At 44.1% G+C, this 23,464-nt stretch overlaps 1 protein-coding gene across 10 annotated transcripts in view; it reads right to left on the bottom strand.

The window, feature by feature from the left end:
- Positions 1 to 23,464, bottom strand: part of FAT3 (FAT atypical cadherin 3) — a 460,237-nt gene that overhangs the window by 98,910 nt on the left and 337,863 nt on the right. For all 10 annotated transcript variants that reach the window (XM_082218934.1, XM_082218933.1, XM_082218936.1 and 7 more), the window contains one exon: positions 12,286 to 12,425. In XM_082218934.1, coding sequence (XP_082075060.1) covers positions 12,286 to 12,425 — 140 coding nt within the window. The remainder of the gene's footprint in view (positions 1 to 12,285; positions 12,426 to 23,464) is intronic.

Genomic DNA, 23,464 nt, shown 5'->3' with positions numbered 1-23,464 from the left:
TCAGTCCTTGGAACTCTTGGCTTGAGGAAACCCCAGTACTTTATTTAAGAAACACAGTCTCATCATGAGCTCCAGGTACAGGATACATGGTTCATAAAGCAAAGTTCCAGGATGCATCACCAGGCAGTAGAAAAGACACAGTGTCCTTGCCAAGTTTGGAGGAGTGTGAGTTTCAAAGGATGGTTGCGTTTCAGTTCCTGCATGGTTTCAGAAAGTGCAAAATAGGCTGGTTTGCCTTTAAATGAGAACTGAATCAAGATTCTCCCCCATCGCTATAGACTAACCATTCCAGTATTTCTGTGGGGAAGTCTTGGCAGGCCACAATAAAACACATAAAATAGATGTACGTGACCGTTCCAAGGTTAAGTCCCATTCAGTTCAATAGGGAATAGACAGGTGTAGGATATCACTGTAAAGAAATCATCCCTTCATTCCCTACTTGTTTCCTATCTGAGAAAGGAAACTTATATGAGACTTATGTTGTCTGGTGCTTGAGCTTAATTGCCTGGCTGCAAAGCAGCACAATGAAGGTGTTAGCTTGCCTTGTAGCAAGTCTGACCAACAAGGTCAGAGACATAAGAAGAGCTTGCTGGATCAGGCCAGTGGTCCATCTCGTCCAGCATCCTGCTCTCACAGTGGCTAACCAGATGCCTGCAAGAAACTGACAAGCACAGGATCTGAGCACAAGAAGACTCTGCCGTCCAGTGGCTTCCATAAACTGCTATTCGGAAGTGTTACTGCCTCCAACTGTGAAGGCGCAGGTATCATGGCTAGTGGCCATCAACAGCCTTTTCCTCCATGGATTTTAATGCCATCTAAGTTAGGGACGCGGGTGGCGCTGTGGGTAAAACCACAGTGCCTAGGACTTGCCGATCGTATGGTCGGCGGTTCGAATCCCCGCGGTGGGGTGAGCTCCCATCGTTCGGTCCCAGCTCCTGCCCACCTAGCAGTTCGAAAGCACCCTTAAAAAAAGTGCAAGTAGATAAATAGGTACCGCTTTATACCAGCGCAGCACACGGCGTTCCGTGTGCTGCGCTGGTACAGGCTTGCCAGAGCAGCGATGTCACACTGGCCATGTGACCCAGAAGTGTCTGCGGACGGCTCCGGCTCCCGGCCTCTAGAGTGAGATGAGCGCACAACCCTAGAGTCTGTCAAGACTGGCCCGTACGGGCGGGGGTACCTTTACCTTTACCTTTAAGTTAGTGGACCGGGATGCGGGTGGCGCTGTGGGTTAAACCACAGAGGCTAGGACTTGACGATCAGGTCGGCGGTTTGAATTCCCCACGACGGGGTGAGCTCCCGTTGCTCAGTCCCTGCTCCTGCCAACCTAGCAGTTCGAAAGCACATCAAAGTGCAAGTAGATAAATAGGTACCGCTCCGGTGGGAAGGTAAACGGCGTTTCCGTGCGCTGCTCTGGTTCGCCAGAAGCGGCTAAGTCATGCTGGCCACATGACCCGGAAGCTGTACACTGGCTCCCTCGGCCAATAAAGCGAGATGAGCGCTGCAACACCAGAGTTGGCCATGACTGGACCTAATGGTCAGGGGTCCCTTTACCTTTACCTTAAGTTAGTGGACATCACTGCTTCCTGTGGGATCGAGTTCCATAGTTCAACTATGCACCGCATGAATAAATACTATTAAAAAATCTGCCCTGAATCTTCCAACAACTAACTTCACTGGATATCTATAAGTTCTGGTCTTACAAGAGAGGAAGAAAAAAACTTTTCTTCATCCACATTCTCCATGCCATGCACCATGATATAAATGTCTATACTGAGAAGATGCTGATCTCCAGGATTTCAGATGGGGCTCTTCCAACGCAGCTGAAGATGCCCGGGATCAAGCCCTGCAAAGGATGTGCTGTACCATGGGGTATAATGTAGTGAAGGGAGAACAGACTGTGGTTCAAATGCCTCTCTCTTCCACCCTATTCCAAAGCACCGCCGCAGCAAAAAGTTTATTCGATGCTCCACCAGATGAATCACTGACTTCTGTAAAGTTTTTTTCCTGAATGAATTGGCTGCCACTTCACCCCTGCCTCGTTCGGCTGCTTGTGTAGATGAGGTCGGCGTGGCCACCGTCTCATTGCTACCTCCATCAACAATGTGAGCCATTATAAAGCTACTGGCAGCACTCAGCAGCTGTTTTGCCTGACACAGGTTCAGTCAAGATGCGGAGAGTGTGAGTTCTGGAAAAATCCGAAGGGCAGACGGAGCTAATAAGAAAACAACTCACCGCCCCCACACTTTTTAAGTGTGCGTAGGGGGTAGAGGGGTGGGTGGAGAGGATGTCTCCTCGAACGCGTTTACAAGGCTTCAGTCTGAGCCCAGTCACTTACACCCACACTTCGCGTTTTAATGGAGGAAAAGATTTACTTATAAGCTATTATGATAGTATTTTATTAAAAGAGGTTGCCCTTGGAGAGACATGAAACATTAGCTTTCCGCGACGTTAGTGAGACGTTTGCTGAATGCTTTACCAGAAAGTGCCTAAACAATTCCCAAAAAATTGCCTGTAATGACCTACCCTGGGAACAGTCTAGAAGGCAGTTGCAATAAAATTCCCTCTAAGTTAAGACTATATTGCATGCTTAGGGTAGGCTTGGGATGGAGTCGTTTCTGTGAGCTTTACACGCCTGGGGGAACAGAAGAGGGAAGACGGGGTACCCAGATTTGCTGAAGATGGAAGTAGAAACGATGGATACCCTGTAAAATCCAAACTGCTAATGATTACAAATATCCCTTGCATGCTATGGCTTGGGATACTCACTGGGATACTCTGTTGGCCTTCAGAAAACAAGGAATGGTAGAAATCATTAAAACTGAGCACACAGTTGGGAACTTAGGTTGCTAAACAACAACAGCAAGAACAGCCACAACAATAATATGGAAAGTTAAGAATGGAAGAACTGAAAACCAAAGGTCTAATTCTGTTTTGTTGGGTCTAAAGTAATGCCCTGTTCTATGCATATGATGAATGATATTACAACTAATGACACCAACACGGCATAAACATACATTGTGGCTGCCATACACGATGCCCATGAACCTGAGTAAGTCCCTATGAATTTAATGAGTATTCTGAGAAGATATGCACAGACCTGCTATATGTATTTTTAAAAGCTGTGATGTATCTGAGATGGACCAATGCATACCAGAGGATAGGGATCAAAATTATTACTTTGCCACATTTACAGAAGAGATTGTGGGTGGGTGGGGAGCTTACACTGAGCTGTGTGTTCCCACAGCATTCTTACAACAATCCTCTGTAGCAGATTAGGCTCAAGGTCACCTGGCAACCTCAATCACAGAATCATGAAACAGTAGAGCTGGAAGGGACAATCTAGTCCAACCCCCTGCAATGCCGGAATCTCAACTAAAGCATCAATGTCTGAGCAGGAATTCAAATTGTCATGTTGTATGAAGCTACAAAGTCTGATTATTGATCCATCTATCCCAGCATGCCTTCTATTTGACTCCTGAAACGGTTCAAAAACCACAGCGTGGCTTTCAATTGGCTGCAGGAGCTTCCTGCACTCAATCGGAAGCCATGGAAGCCGCGTCAGACATTCAGCTTCCAAAAAAACATTTGCAAATCGGAACACTCCTGGGTTTCCGGTGTTCGGGAGCCGATTTGTTCGACAACCAAGGTACCACTGTAATGTTTATTATCCCTTTTAGTAGTAGTGAAAATACAAGGAACCCAATCTGGATAAGAAGCCGGGGTAGTCCTGATGCGGATTGTTCCCCTGCCCTGCACACTTGTTATTTGAATTTGGAGCAAATGAGAGATTCCCCCCCCCCCAATTCAAAAGCCATTCACACAATTGCTAATTGCATAAACAGCATCACGTCTAGTTTGGCCCTGATGTAAAAGCCTTAACATTTTAAATGTCATAAGCTCCCATTTTCACATGAATATTGTTTTAGTTCAGGAGAATTGGCCCTGCTGGGGAGATTTTTTTTAAATCACACACAGAAGATTAATTGCAAGTCTACAGGGAAAAACAAAATCAGCGTGTGCTCACTTCAGAACGTTTGTTGCCCAAATATTGCAAGAATCGGCTGTTTAATGGGCTATCCAAAAGCTTTACTCCACTAAAGAGAAATACTAGAAAAAAATGAGAAAATATATATACATATCACATAATGTATATTTATGCATGTGTGCGTGAGACGGGGGGGGGGGGGCAGGGCTTATCCACACCTGCCTTTGCTTTGCTCTTTCCAGGCATGGTTCACATTTTAAAGTTGTGTGCCAAAATACCCTTTTTTAAAACCCAGAGCTTTCCCTGCAAAAATCCGCTCTCTGTAGCTGAATCGGAGCAAACAGCAATCTGCAGAAAGCCCAAATTCATGTTTGCACCAATTGAGCGCCAAAGAGCAGGCTTTTGCAGGGAAAGCTCTAGGGCAAAACAAACAAGCAAGCAAGCAAACAAACAAACAAACAAACAAACAAACCGTTCAGACACTGAGCTTTTAAGTGCAGACTTGTGCCTAGAAAGAGTGGCGCAAAAGGCAAATGTGGAAAAGGCCAGAATGAGAGGGAAGAGATACGCAGGATATCGAAAACAGAATGAGAGGGAAGAGATACGCAGGATACGCAGACAGAGGTCTTACGGCTACTGGTCCATCAATCTGTTAGGGGGAGATTACTTGTTAATATCCCAGAATGATAAGTCAACGTGGACTAATTGCTAGGAGATGTTTTCCTTCCACCAGGAACTGTTGAGTGTTTTGAAGGAAACAGAAAAGTTAGTGTGTGTGTGGGGGGGGAGAGAGAGAGATGAAACAGGATGCAGACACACACCTGGAGGATGGTTCGGAAAAGGTAAGAGATAACTGCATCAAGGTCTGGATGCAAGCAAGGCATCAGCTGGATTTGGGAACCAGAGAAGTAATTATGATGCTCAAGTAACATGACTACAGGCTGTTTGACACACACACACACACACACAAAATTCCTCTTCCTACTCAGAGAGAAAGTGTTGCTTCCTCCTTCCTACCTCTTTCCTACCTAGAACACAGCAAAGCAATTGTCTCTTACTTCTATTAGGCATCAGGGTTATGACACCAGAGTAGAGAGCAGAAGAGATGTGCTTTCTGCCAGGAAGAGAAGGAGCTTGGAAAGACATGTTGCCTGCACCCAAATTCATGCCAAACAGTCTCCTTTGAGAACTTCAGCTCACCTGCTTATATACCTCTGCCTGTTCCAAACTGACTGCAGTCCACTATTCCTCATTCCTTCCTCTTCCTGCCTGCAGACCAGCTACAAATCTTGGGATTGTTCTTCTGCTTCCATTTCTATGCTCTGAGCAGACTCTGTAATTCATCCCATCTCTTGCCTTTGCTCTCAGAAAAAGCCTCTTGAATATTGACATCCTCACTGCAACAGGGAGCTTTCCTTGTTCCTCGGCTCAAATTTGGGCCTGACCCATAAACAGATTGGGCACAGTTCTCTTGATCATGACAAACAACAACTAAATCAAACTAATATACAATTAATTCAGTGCTGCTAGTGTGGGCAGCTCTGAAAGATAAACATAGTGAGCAGAAGGCGAGTAGACCGCTGAGCTGCTGCAATGCGTTTGAATTTTACAGAGGTTCATTCTGGTATGCATACGCTTTCAGAAAGTAAGAAAAAAATGTCATGGGGAAATGTTAATGCTTGTGTTCTGCCAAGTGCCAATGGGCTCTGAAAGTTTCAATTTGTTGCAGAATTCCTCCTTAATTCAGTTTCTGCAAGGTTAGTCACTCTGGTACAGCCTCATTTATCAACACACACGAACATGAGGTTTGGTTCACAAGAGCAATGTGTCTGTTACAGAAGGTAGCATAAAATCCATAGTTCTTGAGGGCTTCTCTCTGAGGAAGAGCAGAGCGAGGCTCAGCTGTTTGAGGTGTGCATTTGTGTGCCAGTGAATGTAGAATTTCGAGGGTTGTGTGTATATGGGCTCTTTTGACCCTATCCAATATTTATCTGCAGGTCCTGGGTTCAGGATCCATTGTGGGCTCAAGTCCAGTACATATAAGATGCAAAAGCATTTCCCTCACTGTTTAGAACTTCAGACAGTGGGGAGACATCATGTTTTTTCAATCCCTTTGCACAGTGTGGCAAATTATCTTATCAACAGTGAGTATTCCCTCTCACCTCCTGAACTTCCAACAAAAGACCTGCTTATAGGAAGGGAACAATTTCTCCTTTTTGTTGTTGTTTAGTCGTTTAGTCGTGTCCGACTCTCCGTGACCCCATGGACCAGAGCACGCCAGGCACTCCTGTCCTCCACTGCCTCCCGCAGTTTGCTCAAACTCATGCTGGTAGCTTCAAGAACACTGTCCGTCCATCTCGTCCTCTGTCGTCCCCTTCTCCTTGTGCCCTCCATCTTTCCCAACATCAGGGTCTTTTCCAGGGAGTCTTCTCTTCTCATGAGGTGGCCAAAGTATTGGAGCCTCAGCTTCAGGATCTGTCCTTCCAGTGAGCACTCAGGGCTGATTTCCTTAAGAATTGAGAGGTTTGATCTTCTTGCAATCCATGGGACTCTCAAGAGTCTCCTCCAGCACCATAATTCAAAAGCATCAATTCTTTGGCATTCATGGTGAAAAGGGGAGTTGCTCTCCCTCTGGTGGTTTTTTTTTGGGGGGGGATGGACTTTACCTAGGAGACCTGGTTTAAAATCGTAGCCAGACATGATGTCACTGGATTGCCATGGGCAAGCCAACTTATTTTTTTAATGATGGTTTTATTAATACTAGTTTTGTTTTACGGATCTGGAAGCCACATTGGGTCTATGCATCCAAGAAGAGTGGGCGAGAATTATAGCAATAGAAATAGTTGCATTAGGCCCATGGATTTTAATGGCAAATAGCCATGAAAGAACAAACTGGGTTAGCAGACAAGCAGTGCATCAGGAGACAAACAGTCCATTTGTTTGCAGGTTCTCAGTTGGCATTGTTGATGCTCTACCATTTTGTTAGAAAAGATACTCAGAATAGGCTTGGTATACCCGAATATCAGAGAATGAAAGATGCAGCTTAACAAAAAAAACCTATTGTGTAATCCTTTTATTGTGCAGAACTGACTGCCCAGGACAACTGAGATGCTCACCAAATGACGAGACTGAGATGTTCAACACAGCCCAGTTTGCTATTCTGAGCTCACATTTTTTGAACACTAAAAGGGGAAGGAGAGAAGGGAGTTGTGTGCTGGCTGCTGCTGCCAAAGTGCTCCAGTCTGGAGAGTCTTTTCCTTACTGCTATTCTTAGGGGGGTGGCTACTTGCAGCACCTTCCTTCCATATGGATGATTCAAGGTTACAAAGATGCCATGCAATCCTAAGCATGCTTATTCCAAAATAAATCCCACTAAGCTCGGTGGAACTTGCGCGCTAGTAGGGATGTTACAGAACTCTGATGAAAACAGAAATTGGAGTGGAAATCACCAATGTTCACTTATTTGCGTGTCAAGATCCCCCAGCTACCCCAGGAGAATAAAGACATGAGGACACAGAATTTTAGGTTAATGTTAGGAGTCGTGCCGCGGCTTCAATAGGCCCCGGCCACGCCCCCGAAGCAACCTGATTGGCCACCTTTCTACGTGGCATGGCAGGGGTCTCCCCCAGCATGACGTGGGATGCCGTTCCACCCCACACTGAGGGGAGTGGCCAGGAGGCCTGACTGCAACCCAGCCCCATAAAAAAGTGGAGCCAATATATCCCACAAATCAACCCAGCAAACACAATTGTTGTTTGCAGACTGCAAGCAATAGATGACAATACGGAATTAATGATGCTCTTTTTTCCGATCTGCATTGTGTTTCCTTTCATCTGAAATGAATGGTGCAGAGTTACATGATTAAAGTGTTTCTCCATAACGGACAGCGAGAGGAACAACATAGTTTTTGTTGGAAGCTAAACTGCAGCGGAACAGAAACAGCACTGCATGCAACGAATGCAGGGAAGAATATAAATCGATACCTCCTTTTATCCCTACTTGCTAGAAAACGAGTTTAGAATTGCAGCTGGACAGTCATGCTCCCAGACCCCTGGGATCTTCTGATTCTAAGATTCATTACTTCCACCTATTCCTAATTCAAACATCCTTGGTAAACAAAGCTGCTAAGATGGCCATTAAACCACACAACATCTGTAATGTGGACAGAGTGAGTTCTAAACCACTGGGCCATTTCTGCTCACACTGTTAAGGCCTGTTTTTCACAAAGAGCAGATGGGTTGCATGGTGGAATGCACCCCTTGTGCACACACAAAATTCCTGCACACAGAAAAATGGAAATCTTGGAGGGCAGTCTCAATACCGAGGTGTCTCTTTCCATCAATGAACAGGCAGGGTCCTAATTAGAAGATTCTACCTGTGGGAGGGGCTATTTCACTCTCCTCAGACCACCTGGCAGAGCAAGGACAACTGGGGAAAACTAGGTGTCAGAGAGAAGGATTCTAGTTCTGCCCTCTCCCTGACGTACTAGTTTTCTATGTGCATGGGGATTTATTCTCTCCTCCCATTGCCCCCATGGAAGAGCAATTCCATTCATATCAATTCACACATCCAATCTCAAGTGATATAGTCAGGATACAGGTATATGACCTCATTGGATGTTTGAGAGAACTAGATCCAAGAGGCCTCATTTACAGTCAAGGGATGTTGCCTGAATATAAAAGATTTCCTTTTCCCTGCTTACTTCCGATTTCCCACAGTTAAAGCACTTCCAAATAAAGGCTCTTTGAGGCCCCTGAGCTTATAAATTAGCAAAGCAACACTCAAAACATTAGCAAAGATGTTCTACTCAGGGGGTGGGGAATCAGCAGCTGAAAAGACCCGAAGAAATGCAGCTAAATCAAAGCAAATTAAAAATCCAGAGTAAGTGAGTCTCTTCCAAAGCGGGATCCAATGTTGCCCATCAGAAATACCTTTGGGTTTGGCCAAAACTGCATCTGAATAAAAAAAAAAGTGATGTGCCAAGAACAATTACATTGGCCTTTGAAGCAAAATGTTGTGGTGGTATAGCAGTCCAATCCGAACCATGTCTACTCAGAAGTAAATCCTATTGAATTCAAGGGGGTTACTCCCAGGTAAGTGGGGCTAGGATTGCAGCCTTAATACTTATTAAGTAGCTGAGTTATACAGGGCGTTTTGGAGGAAGAAGAGATGACAAGAGGGAGTAAGAGACCTACTGATTTAATATTGCTTCCAATATGGTTTTCACTAGACAAGCTGGATCATGAATCTGTGGAGGCTTCCTTCACATTTTAGAACCCATAAAGGTCCAGGGAAGGAATCATCTCCATGAATATAGGGGGCTTCAAACTCAAGTGGTTCACCCTCCAACTTCCGAAGGGCTACTAGAATGGAAACGTGAGGAGTGGATCTGCCCAACTCCTGTGCTTTGAGGACCTAGGCTAAGGTGGGAGCACCATGCATGGAAAAGCAATTCCCAACCAAAAATGCTAGACTAGCGGGGGGGGGGCAGCGGCTTTGCCTCTTGATTCCAGGCTTCTTCACACATTACACTGAACACAGGTACAAGCACTATTTACACCTGGTACAAGTGTGTACAACTGTTGATCTGCACAGGTTGTACACAAGTTCACAGATTATCTCCATTTCTTATACGTGAATAACTGTTCAGCTGTCAGGTACACAGGTTGTACATTTGTTGACTGCAACTTGTGAAGACCCCTTCTATAAACTAAGTCTGGGAGTCACTTCCCCATTCCCACAAATTTGTAACAACTAATTAAGATGTTCCTTTTAGATCTCTTGGATGAGACTGAGTGCTCTGACAATTTAATGGAAGGGAGAAATATAAATCCCTGACATAACACATACATACACTTATCACAATGATGAAGCTTCATTTTTTAAAATTAATACAGCGCTACTAATATGCAACATGAATTTGCCATCCTTTCCCCAAACATTCCCATAAGAAGTCTGTGGACACATCAATGCAATCTGCATTGTGCCACATGCAGGCTTTACACCAAATGATTATCACAGATGTGCGGCAAGCTCTTGATTTCCCTTTATGCACACGAGCTCGGAGTTACGTTCAAGCAGCAGAAGAGATGAAGCTGCCCCGTTCCCACCATTTCTGGGGGAAAAAGGTAGACGCCAAGACATCCCGAGGCAATTACACACACAAAAATAAAGCAAAATAATGGCACGAGCACAAACCCAGCCTTCCGTAAATTACTGCATGCCCTCAGGCTGTGATGAATCGGGCTCAGAAAAACTCAGAAAGCCCATTGCTGGCGTGGTCCTCCTGGCTCAGTCTTTGTTAAAGTTAATCAATCTGACAGGTACCTTCATACTCACATGCGGATAATAAATCAAGTAAATCAACGTTCTCCCCACTGCCACCGTTGAGCTTGAAGTTCCAGCAAAATCCACAGTAAGATGGATCTTTTCTGGCATTAAAGCATTGGTGGCGGCTATCTGTCCACAAAGAGAGTGTGATGGCTGAAGACAACTGATTAACACAAATATAATCTTTCAAAGTAGTCGCTTGGGGAGTCAAGTTGCTTCACACACACACACACACACACACACACACACACACACACTTGACTTCTACCATTCCCCCCAGACCTCTCCTTGAATTTATAGAGAAGGGCTTAGTGCCTCCTAAAATATCCTGAGTTTTTCTGGTAAGCTGCCATCAAAGCTAACACACAAGTAACATAACCCCTGTGTGAATTTTAAGCCACGGTCATTTGATTCCCTTTACTAAGGTAGTAATGGGCTATGCGGAGAGGCTGGGGAGGGAGAAAAGGAAGTCATAATGGTTTTTAGGAGGCGAGGGGAAAACAACCCTGTAATAGATGGGCAACAGTGTTGGAACTAAAGCTGTTCAGCAGATCCACACCACTGATCACATTACTGAATAATAATAATAATTATAAAACAAGCTCTGGCGTTTCTACAATGCTTTTTACCACCTCCGACTACATAGCGGACATGCTGCCAAGGCAAGAATAAAAAAACAACCTGAAGATGAGCAGGTGCTATTATGGAATGAATATGAAATATGGTTTCATTCCATGGGTTGGAGCTCAGCTGTCTGGTGGACAAGTCTAGCTGTGACACAAGAGGGAAATTTAGGAGATATATATATATATATATATATATATATATATATATATATATATATATATATATATATATATATTACAAAGAAGAGAACTGACATATTGGATGATTTCTTATAGCCACCCACTTCCCCCAGAATAATGTTTTGGGGTTTTTCTTTTTTTCTTTTGGCAAGTATCACTGGAAGTGCAGGTGTCTTGAAGCATAAAAAGGGAATAGGCTACAGGCGGGAGATGCTTAAGGGTCATCAAGAGATCTGCCATTGATACTTTCCTAGGGAAGGGTTTCATCCAGGCATATGGCCATATGGACAAACAAAAGGAGTTATTTCCCCCCCCCTCCCCACATCAACTTAATTTGTTGCACAAGAGGCCTTAATCTGTTCCCAACTTTTGCTCAAGTATGTTGCTCACTTGAAGCTGTCCATAGTCCAGCAGCCTTGCATTTTCCCTTGTGTTTCTGAAATCGGACCAGAACACGAGAACTGAGGACCCACCAGGAGCAAAGGTTGAGGAACAAACAAAAAGTCAGGAACAATGAATAGCTAAGGATGCAGGGAACACGCCAGAGATCAAGAAGACCTCAATTGTTGCCCTATATTGGATGGAAGGCAGGCTTATAAATGTACAACTGAATGAGCAAATGGCTGAATCACTTCATTGTTAGTAATAGTAATACCTTCTCTCAGCACACAATGGATGGATAGATTTTCTGTTTTTGGTCCAATAAGTCCAATAGCCTGTTTCATCCACTTCTGAATTAAGCTGTGGGTTTTGTTTCTAAAAGTACTGTTTAAATATGTGTTTTATCACAAACTACATATTTAAATAACAGATTTCATCTCAGCGTGTGCATTTCCAAAAGTGCCTTACTCTAAAATGCACATTTTGAATACATTTCGCTAAGTCTTTTTGCACTGAGAATTATATTGCAAAATTTGGAGAAGTGCAAAATTTGAATAACAGTTTTATTCTACTCTGCACATCAACCCAGGAGGTGACGAACAGATTGTTGGAATCCACAGAATTCAAAGGAACAAGATGCACAGCTTAAAACTGACATATGTGAAATGGTCTGAGATTCTTAAACGGCACTATTTTACATGATGCACTTGAAATAATTTGCAATTCCTGCAAAACAAAGCAGAAGCATTTGGCGTAGGAAACTGACGTGATATGCCTTACCTGAGTGCTTGCCACATTTGTGCCATCAGTGACTTCCACAGTCATGTTGTACACGGACCTCTGCTCAGCATCCAGGGGCTTTGCGATGACAATGGTCCCCACACCTTTGTCTGCGTCGAAAGAGCTCTCGAAATTCCCCCCTAGTTGTTGCAACATAAGGCACAATTAAATCTCTGGAATGTTTTTGTTTTTGTTGTTGTTGAGAAACAACACCTAGAGACCAGGGTATGGTAATTTACAGAGAAGCGCTGCACATAACATGCACTGCACATTTAGCAATCATTGTTCTAAGCTAATTTTTTTCCTTTCAAGCATCATTTGTACATTGTAAAACAGATGTCATAAAGGAAAGAAAGGGGGGGATAACGAAACAACCCATACTGCAGACAAAAGATTCAGCAATGCATCCAAGCGAAGCATAATTGATTCCTTAAAAAGGCTTTACAAGGCTATTAACCTACAAAGACTGATGCCCTCGTTAGTACGAACAAGCGCTTCCCCTCCTTCCTGTGATATTAATTTGGGAGCAAGATTCAAGTGTTATTTGTATGTCAATTCTGAGAAACTCACCACCAGGGCTACCTGCACAGTTTTTAAAGCAATCTGACTAATTAATAGTCTACTTGTGCCCCCCACAAAAAACCTACCCATGAGGTATCACCCATCTAAAGAAGCTGCCTTAAGATTATTTGCCCAATAAGACCGCTATTGGCTATTTTGACTGGCCCAACGTGGGGCTCAAACCCGCGACCCAGAGACTGAGGGTCTCATGCTCTACCAACTAGGCAATCCCAGTAGATCTCCAGGGTCTCATGAGAAGTATCTCACATCACCTCAACTGCAGACTGAATGTGGAACCTTCTTCGAGCGAAACCTGAGGCAGATTCACTGATCTGTGGCCCTTGCTGTCAAGGACACATATACGAGCTGGTTCCCAACATCCTGTCACATTCTAGCATGACCAACATAATCAGGTCACAGCAAATTAAGGGAGGGTCCATGCAGATAGGATGGGGTCACTAGGAGTGCAAAGCAGGTTTAGCCCCCACACTGATGGGGTGTCCTTGAGTGCAACACTTTACTTTCTCCAAGTAAGTGCATGGCCTTCAAACACCCCGGTGAGGAAAACATAAAATGCTACACTATATATTTCTGTTGTTGTTTCTATTTATTAAATTTGCATACCACCCTTCATCCATAGATCTCAGGGAGGTTCACAACATGGAATTACAATATAAAAAACACAAAATGCACAAGAACAAGAAGAACGAAAACAAAACAATAATCCCCTCTCACACAACACAGTTAAAGGGCATTGGATGTCAATCAGCCAAAGGCCTGATTGAAGAGGAAGGTTTTTACCTGGCGCCTAAAGATGTATAATGAAGGCACCAGGCAAACCTCCCTAGGGAGAGCATTCCGCAAACAGGGAGCCACCGCAGAGAAGGCCCGTCCTCGTGTTGCCACCTTTTGGTAGCTTTTGGCTGTACAAGCGTTTATAAATTGGCAAACAGATGCATAAATATTTCTGGGAACGGGAACCAGGGGGTCCGTTTCAAACACTCAAGCACATCTGGAGCTCGCTAACAGAGGGAGCAGTGATGGCCACCAACCTAGTTGGCTTTAAAAAGAGGATTACACAAATTCATAGCTATCACAGGCTAGGAGAAACAATGGCTATGGCAGGGTCTCTGCTTTCTTTCTTCCCTAGGTTACTTTTTTTAAGGGGAGTGGGGCTTATACTACAAGCAGAGGCAGCAGAAGCTACAGCAACCCTATTGCTTGAAGCCTGACTTCTGATCTGCATCCTTCAGTATCTTGGAACCAGTGACGGAAAGGGGTGTTGAGCAAAAGGAAATTTTTTAATTGGGGGGGGGGAGAGCCTTTTGAGAATTTTCAGCTCAGCTTTAATGTACCCCCCCCCACTCTCTCACCCATCACAATGGCAAGTCTTTCGCTAGTCATAAATACCGGGCTGTAGGGTTCAAATCGTAAGCCTCCCGAGAAGGCACTTAATCCACAATCGGCAGCAAATTATTTATTATTATTAAAAAATCTTTCCTATTTAAATTAATAAGAATCTGGATTTCTTTCACGTTTTAACACAAGACGCCTGCTGACTCAAGTTACGCATTGAACCTCAGCTAAATTAAACTGGGAAAAGGGGGGGGACCATATTTCTGTGACTCCTCCCCTCCTCACATTACTTTTTATTAAAAGTACAGATTTGACGTGAATGGGGGAAAGCCCCCACCCCACATGGTACGAGAGAGAGCCATCAATAACCCGGGACTAACAAAACGGGTCATTATGTTCAGAAACGCAACTAATCAAAAGGAACCGCAGTTGATTTCTTGTCCCCTGAACCTCACAATGAAATAAATCCATTGCAACTGTATGTTTCCTGGAGATGGTAGGATTGGGGGGGAATGTGAGAGAGAGCTGGCCAAAACTCCCCCCACCCCCACCCCATTTTAACTGAAAAAGCAAAACAGATTAATGGATCATACTGGCCTCATCCTTCAAATGGCCGTGCTGCGTCAAATCGCATGCTGAGCACTGGGAAACGAGGGTGCTCTCACCACTTCGGAGGTAGCTCAGTGGCTTTCAGAATGAGCACGCACAGTGGGGGAAATTTCAACCCACTGATTAATATCACCCCCCTCCAGCAATTCTATTGAACATTTGTGCACTGGCGGGGGGACCCAACTTTAACGCTTTTTAAACCTTCCTGGGTGAGGGAGGGCAGAGAATGAAAGGGTTGCTCTTTTATTTCAACATTGCAATTTATGCTGATTGTTCACCGGAATTAATAACTGCATGTTTAACCCAAGGATACCCCCCACTCCAATAAAATAAGGCCGTACTCATTTCTGATGTGCCGATCACCTGAGTTGCATCAAACCAGGGAATCAAAATAATGCCTTAAATTATGAGTTAAGCTCCTGACAGCCTCAGGACTCAACTCAACCCCTAGGGGTTTCCCATCAGGTGTTATTATCCGCCCCCCCCCCCAAAAAAAATAATGCAGTGCAGTTGCTTTTTCCTGCACCGGCGGATACAATAGCTTTTTAACTCTCTGACCCCTATTGTGAAGGCCCGTGATGCTTTTGTAAGACATGTACTCTTATTATAAAATGCACCTCAGGCACGAAAAGGGTTTTAAAATCCACTTTTAACAGAGCCTATCTCACTGTTCCTCCTTCAGCCGTCTCTGCTCTGTGCAGATTCAGGTCAATGGAAATGAGCAGGAATCCATTTCAGTTTCACCTGGGAAGAAGGGGGTTCAAAAGACCTTATTGCCTTCATCTCGCCTTGGGATGGCAGAACCAGTGTTACTGGCTTGGCAGGATTGCCATCAAATTTGGTGGACAAACACAGACTTTAAATAACTAAATACTATACCAACTGCACATATGCACAACTAGTAATAATTTCAGTTTATCTTAAGGGTCAGTTGGATTCCATCTAGCAGCCATCAAATCTGGACTCATAGTGATCAAAAGGAGCCCAGTCAAACTGGGAGAGCCGCCATTTTAACAAGCGGCAGGAATGTAGACTTGTGGGCATGTATTTTAATCTGGTTTTTGGCTTACTGTTGGTTTTAATTATTTTTGAATGTTTTAAATACTTGTTTTAAACGGGTTTGTTTTTTAAAAAACAAAACAAAACTGAGAATTGTATTGTTTTATTCTTTCTGTATACCACTTGGAAGTTTACAAGCAAGTAGTATATAAATAAAATAAATAAACTCTACCGAAACCAAGAACAAAAGAGAAAGTGGGCTCCGCCATTTTCATTAGCTTGAGATCCAGCAGCAGAAACCTGTTAAAAATCCCCAAGAAGATGAACAACTGGAAAAAAACTCCTTTTGCACAGCAGGAGCTGCCTTAGGACTTATAATCTAGGCCACAGGAAAGAGACTTTGAAGCTGCGCAACAGACAATTTACCGTCCAACATGTTTTTTTATGGGGTTTTTTTTTAGTACTGGAACTTCTCCTCAGAGGTGACTCTTATGCAGTTACTTTAAAGATAAATCAAAACTGTCTTCCACACTAGTTATTTTCAGATTGCTCCTTTCGTTTCCGGCTTCCGCACAAAGCAGAATAAGATAGTATTCCGAAGTAACAGAAATTTTGGTCTGTCACCGCAACAGATGGCAGAGACCATTTCTGAACAGGTGCTTTACCAAACACAGGGAGATTTATTGATATGGGGGGAGGCGCGTTCAAAAACCTGCAGACTAAACTATCCACCCTACACCTCAGAGGTCTTCCACCTCATTTTGCTGCATGTATGGCTCTGACCAGAGTTACTTCAAATTGAGATACACTTGGATCTGAGTCTAGGTCTGAGGGAGGAGGACCATTTTCATCCTGGGGGCCACATTCTGTCCTGGGCAACCTTTTGAGGTCCACATACTAGCACTGGTCAGGGCCAGAAGCAAAAAGTACGCAGAGCAATGAATACACGCAACAACTATTACATGGAGGAGTTCAGTTTCTGGCCCCCATGCAAATTGGAGGAGCATGGCCTGCCCCATTACGCCCTGTTCTGCCCTCTTCTTCTGGGTCCAAAGGGTTCTGTGTGTGTCGGTGATTGCGCATCAATTTGACAAACTGGCCGCCATCTGTGTCATTTTTTTTACCACTGCACACAGGGCCAGATTTAGGTTTAATGAGGCCCTAAGCTACTGAAGGTAATGGGGCCCTTTAGATGTTGAAGCTGTCCTTTGTCAACAGCAAATTGCCGCTGTTTTGTGTGTGTTGAATATATGCTATATGGTAATTTATGGACCTAATAGGTATCTAAAGCCATTTGCACATGTTGCCACGCAACCAGTCCATGTAGAATGTAGGGACCCTATATATAGAAAGGAGCAAACTAGTGATATTTTAGGGAGCAGGCTAGCAGGCAGGGCCCATTACTTACATCATAGGAGCCTACACAGCAGAAAACACTGTTGCTGTATGTAGGTTTTATTTTATTTGTTTTTTATGTTATATTTTGGAAATGTACATCCAGGTTTTTTCCCTTTAATTTTTTGGGGGGTCCCCAAGGAAGTGGGTGACACTGTAGGTTAAACCACAGAGCCGAGGACTTGCCAATCATAAGGTCGGCGGTTCGAATCCCCGCGACGGGGTGAGCTCCCATTGTTGGGTCCCTGCTCCTGCCAACCTAGCAGTTTGAAAACACGTCAAAGTGCAAGTAGATAAATAGGTACCGCTCCGGTGGGAAGGTAAATGGCGTTTCCGTGCACTGCTCTGGTTCGCCAGAAGCGGCTTAGTCATGCTGGCCACATGACCCGGAAGCTGTACGCCGGCTCACTTGGCCAATAAAGCGAGATGAGCGCCGCAACCCCAGAGTCGGCCACGACTGGACCTAATGGTCAGGGGTCCCCTTACCTTTTAAGGAAGTGGGGCCCTAAGCTATAGCTTGTTTAGCTTATACATAAATCCATAGCCGTCAACGTTTCCCGTTTTTTTAAGGGAAATTCCCTTATTCCGAATAGGATCCCTCACAAGAAAAGGGAAAAGTTGACAGCTATGTAAATCTGGCATTGACTGTACAGAAGGCTAGCTTCTATGCATGCACCTCTCTCTCCCCTCCATCTCTCCTCTCTATCCCACACTGAAAGAGTTAAAAAACAACATGATGTCCCATCTGGTAAAATACTGAAGGAGGGGGTGAAGCTGGGCTGGGGAGTGCTGTGGCCTGGGGATAGTCTTGAGGGACACAGTCCCATGTACCTCTGAGTCTGAGGTACCCCACATCCAGGCTAGTCCTTATTAAATGCACAAAGTAGAGGTTCTACCACTAAGCTTTTCATCCTGCCTGAAGCATGGTACCCACTTCAGCTGTTCCCATGGGTCCTCCTCAGCCCACTGCAAGATATGGCACCGTGAACCTGGTGCTAACTTGATTTCATGCCCAAACCCCATCAATTCCCCACGTCCTTCTACGTGTGTCTCAATGACTTATCTCGGCTGTTATGTACACACTTAGCAGCAGTTAACTGCAAGCGACAACGTAATTGTTCCTGACATTTAATTAAAGTTCTGCAGACACCAAGGTATTAAAACATTTCTATTGGATTATATGCTTTTAATTATTTGTTTGAAGCCAACCTTCAAAAATAAAAAAAATAAAAATGCAAAGGAAAAGGACCTCTATTAATCGGTTATTGTGGAAGGGATCTTTTTGAAGACAAGATCTGCAGATTTCATGAAGAAATTTCTGATGAAAAAAGGGTAGCCTTGGGACTGCCAGGGTTTATTTATTTATTTATTTAAATGAATGTTTTATGCTGATAACCGTGAAAAGGGGGGAGGGGGAATTCCGATTTTTCATTTAAGTTGCTTTGCAACCATCTTAATGAGCAATCAGAAAATCACAGCGTTATCAGAGCACACTTCTTAAGACAACTTTGCCTATAAAACCTAGGAAGAATTCAAAGGGGGACGATAACGACAGCTGATGCCTTTAAAATGCCCCTTCTTTTGCTCAGAAAATATAGATTAGTTTCAACTAAATCCAATATTTGTTTAAACTCTGGAGTTAGTATGTTGAGCTTCCTCCCCCCCCCCTGCTAAAATTCCTACATTTTGCATAACCAATTACTCGACACATCAAATATATTTTGGGTCAAGTCCAATGATTAATTATGTTCTTGTTGCTTGGTTTCCTTTTGCTCGTTTCAACATATTGTATGTACAGTCAACAATATCTGTTTGCATGTTTTAACATAGGCCTTAATATAATTATCTTGCAAAATTTCAAACTGTGTTATTTAAAATAGGATGCCTAAAATGCAGGTGCATGCAAACATCTTTCTTTAAGACTTCTTCCTTACATCCCTGCTTATGGGTTAGTTTCCTCTGCTAATGAAGGAAACAGCAGCTAGAAATATTGCCCACTCCAGATCCCAGTGTATACCAAGACAGTGCTGTGGTACCTGCTATGAGCAATATTCAGCTTTTGGCATGTGCCAGCCACAAATATTATTATTATTACTACCTCCAGCTGGTTCCTCCCACCATTCCTTTGCAAGAACCAGTCCATGACAGCAATTTCTGGGAGGTGTGGATTAGGCTGGTATAAAATTAGGTTGCATAAAAATGTGGAGTAAATGAAATCTTTTTGCATCATTATTTGTAGGGGATTACTTGTTCTGCAGTGGTCCCCAAACTGTGGCCTGTGGACCACTGAGTTTCGTTAAGGCGGACTGTGGTGCGCCCATGAAGAACACGTACAACCTGAATTCAGTGGAAATTGAATTGTAATAATACAAAATGCCATATAAGAAATAAAAGAAGAGTTTTAAATGCCATTAAGAATGATACAGCATCCAGCACGGAACATTGTAACTGCTACAATGGGCAGAAAAATCATCAAGTGGTCTGCCAGAACCCTCAGCAATTTTCAAGTGGTCCGTGGGAAAAGAAATTGGGAACCACTGCTCCACTGGAATGTTACATGCAGCAGAAGCAATGATGGCCTCATTGAAGAGTTTTTGCTGGGAGGTTAATTTCATTTCAGGATGCAGATCTGCAATAAAGATTAGCCATCCTGTCAAAAAGAAAGAAAAAAAGTTCCTGTGGCATCCTGCTTCCTGAAATTGGGATGGCAGGTCCAGAATGAAACTGCAAATAAAGCCTGCCAATCGACTTCTTTTATCTGTTTGTTTAATCAATTGCTTTTGTAGTTCAGCATTAATGCTAGGCAATTGGAATTTAAATTAGTGTAAGGTAAAATAAATTAACGTTTGTGCTTGTGTGTGTGTGAACTCATTGATTCCACCTTCTTCTCCTTTTGAGATTTTATTTGCTTCATCTCCTGCATGTAACTCTGCCTAGACCTCAAAAATAATCCCTCTTCAGATCAGAATACTAGAACAATAAGAACTATAAAACTCACAAGAGCTTCTCTTCAGGATGAAGCAGAAGCTCTGAAAGCAGTGAATGAAGAATTATTGCTGGTTAGGGAAAGGAAAAAAGAGCTTTGTCAGAAGCCCACAGATAGAAGCCACAGAGAATACCCTTCCTCAAATACATTGCTTTATTGCGGCTGAGCTCTGCCCTATATTCCACTCACCCTGAATACTTTTTTAACTACGAGAATTACTATAATCAATTCTGGAACTAGAACCATGCATGTTCTGCCACAGTGGACAGTTCCTCTGCATCTCCTTCCTCGTGATAATGTGCTTTAATAAAATACAGCAGAAAACCAACCATGGTAGAATCCAACTCTTTTCCTGTGGTGTGCCCATGCTATCCTGCATCTTGGTAAAACACCACAGGAAAGTAATTTTTATATACACCAGCTTGTACAATAGTCTGCTTTCCACAGGAATTTCACAATGCAGTGCTTTAGTAAAACACTGCAAGAAAAGAACCTCGGTGCAATTACAGATACAATCTCATCAAAGTAAAAAATAATATTTTTTGGAGTGTGTTATCAAACTACATTGGTGTACTTGCAGGCCTATGCAGAGCGGTGTGTGTGTGTGTGTGTAGCCAGATACACTTGCTCTAGGCCTTGGAGGGCTAAGCTGGCCAGGATGCCGCACCGGGGGCCTCCTGGACTTACCCTGTAATGGCAAGAATGTCCTGTTGCCTCCCAGATGACCGCGGATTACTGCCTTGGGCCTCAGACGAGTTCTGCAGGGGCCTGTGCACTGGCAATGCTGATGGGGGTGATGTGAATGAACAATGGAGGATTCTAACAAAAGCAGGTAATTGAAGCATCCAAAATTCAGGGAATTTGGATGCAGCTATGCTGAGTTTTTTGGGACGCGGGTGGCGCTGTGGGTTAAACCACAGAGCCTAGGGCTTGCCGATCAGAAGGTCGGCGGTTCGAATCCCCGCGACGGCGTCAGCTCCCGTTGCTCGGTCCCTGCTCCTGCCAACCTAGCAGTTTGAAAGCACGTCAAAGTGCAAGTAGATAAATAGGTACCACTCTGGCGGGAAGGTAAACGGTGTTTCCATGCACTGCTCTGGTTCGCCAGAAACTGCTTAGTCATGCTGGCCACATGACCCGGAAACTGTACACCAGCTCCCTCGGCCAATAAAGTGAGATGAGCGCCGCAACCCCAGAGTCGGTCACGACTGGACCTAGTGGTCAGGGGTCCCTTTACTTTACCTTTATGCTGAGTTTTGGAGGTACTCTGGAGGAGAAAGGCTTTGGAAGTCCCTGCAGCTTGAAGGATTGCAAGGATAAGCCCGAAAGGACATCCCCACAGTTAAGACTGAGCTTTGGAGGTGCTCAGAAGCAGAGAGAGACCCTAAACCCAGCATGTGGTCAGAGGAGAGTCCTTGCCCATCTTTAACTGTACACTTACTACAAATGCACACACAAGGACAAGAGGAATGCTCTCCACCTGTGGATCTCTACCACTGTTGTTTCAGTTATTATAGAAACTTGACCACAGTAGTTTTTGCATTCTTTCCATAAACAACATATGATTCTGAAATTCAGTTCACAAAGATGAAAAGCAGCGCATGTTAGTAAATCTAGCAGAGGGAAACTGGCAGGCCTGGGATTTGGAAACTGGCTTCTAGTTGCATTTTGCAGACTGCTGATCCAGCTATGCTGCAGCTCAGACTGACAGGCCAGTATTTCAAATACCTGAATGCTATTTTTGCCTTTATTGTTTTGTGCCTGCTTTCTAACACTCTTCAGTGGCATACGGGATAGAATCCTAGCATCCATTGCTGTTAGTGGAAAATGTAATCACCTAGTTTAAGTCACAGGTGGGCCAATCATGTGCCCAAGCTCTCTTTAGGTCAATCTGCTTTTAGCCCAAATGGTGAGCCATTTGTCTTGAGGTGCTCATCAGGGAGATGCCACACATTTTACTGCACCGCTACAAACCTACATTTCAGAGGCCCTGTAGTTGCATGCCTTCTGCAGACTGAGACAGCACCTTGCTGGCCCATTTGATGTCATCAGGCCAACTGAGAATCTGTGCATTTTGCTCTTCGTGCCACCCAACGCTTCCTCCTTTTCTACTGTGCCTATTAGATTACAAACCATCCTGTCAGGAACCCGTCTATCCCCTCCTTTGTGCAGCACTCTGTAGAATTTAAAAGTACTAAATAAATAATAAAAGGGCGATTCGTTATTCCAAGAGTGCTGAGCTGCTGCTGATGCATTTACATGACAGCTGCTTTCCTCTCTGTTAATCCTGCCAGGGCTTTTACGTTTGTCCTTTAGGAGAAACTGGTACAGGTGACATCAGGTGTTTGGGTGGTCAGCAAAAGTAATCACAATCCAGCAGTAGATAGCCCAGACCAGGCATCCCCAAACTTGGCCCTCCAGCTGTTTTGGAACTACAATTCTCATCATCCCTGACCACTGGTCCTGTTAGCTAGGGATGATGGGAGTTGTAGTCCCCAGCTAGAGGGCTGAGTTTGGGGATGCCTGGCCCAGACCATCTAGTCCACAGGTGGAGAACATTTTTCCTACAGTAGGTTTTTTTCCTATTCAATATCACGCATCCATCCTCCATCCAGACTTGCAAGAGACATTTTCAGAGTTTAAAGATGCATCCTCCAAAAGGCAAAAATGTTCAGGGCACAAAGCAGAGGTATTGAAGGATGTGGCCCGAGGCAGCAACTTTCTCCAGATGTTCATGTAGAGAGAGGCCTTTATTTATCTAAACTACTTCTGTACCGTTTTGCGTTTTCTTTAAAAAAACCAAAAACCCTCTAAGCGGGTTTGGAACTTATCATATCACCTGCTTTTTAAATCTGTGGGCCTTTTTATTATTATTTTTGAGGATGCCAAGGATTGAATCTGGGATTTTCTGCATGCAAAGCATGTACTCCGCCCCTGAGCTAAGGCTGTCTCCCAACACATAAAGGTTAGACCGGAATCAGGGAAACAGTTTCTCTCCTCTCCGACTTTCTTTCCCTAACTCAGCTGATGTTGCACCCGCTAGTTATAAATAGGAGAATCACCTGGCCGTGTCTCTGATTCCGCATGCGTCCACGAGGAGGCAATTTAGCAATATCAGCTGCAATCTCAAACGCTCTGGAGTGCTTGTTGAGTCCCGCTACAGTCAGCAGGATTTAGAAATATGCAAACCCTTCATATGCAAACAGCATCCTTCATTTGTAACACACCTGCCAATCTAGCACAGAATCAGACTCCTGGCTTCCCCCTTTCTCTATC

This window comes from Podarcis vaucheri, assembly GCF_965113315.1.
Source record: "Podarcis vaucheri genome assembly, chromosome: 4".
NCBI lineage: Eukaryota > Metazoa > Chordata > Lepidosauria > Squamata > Lacertidae > Podarcis > Podarcis vaucheri.
The sequence above is the reverse complement of the archived record's forward strand: the minus strand, read 5'-3'. Positions and strand labels throughout refer to the sequence as shown.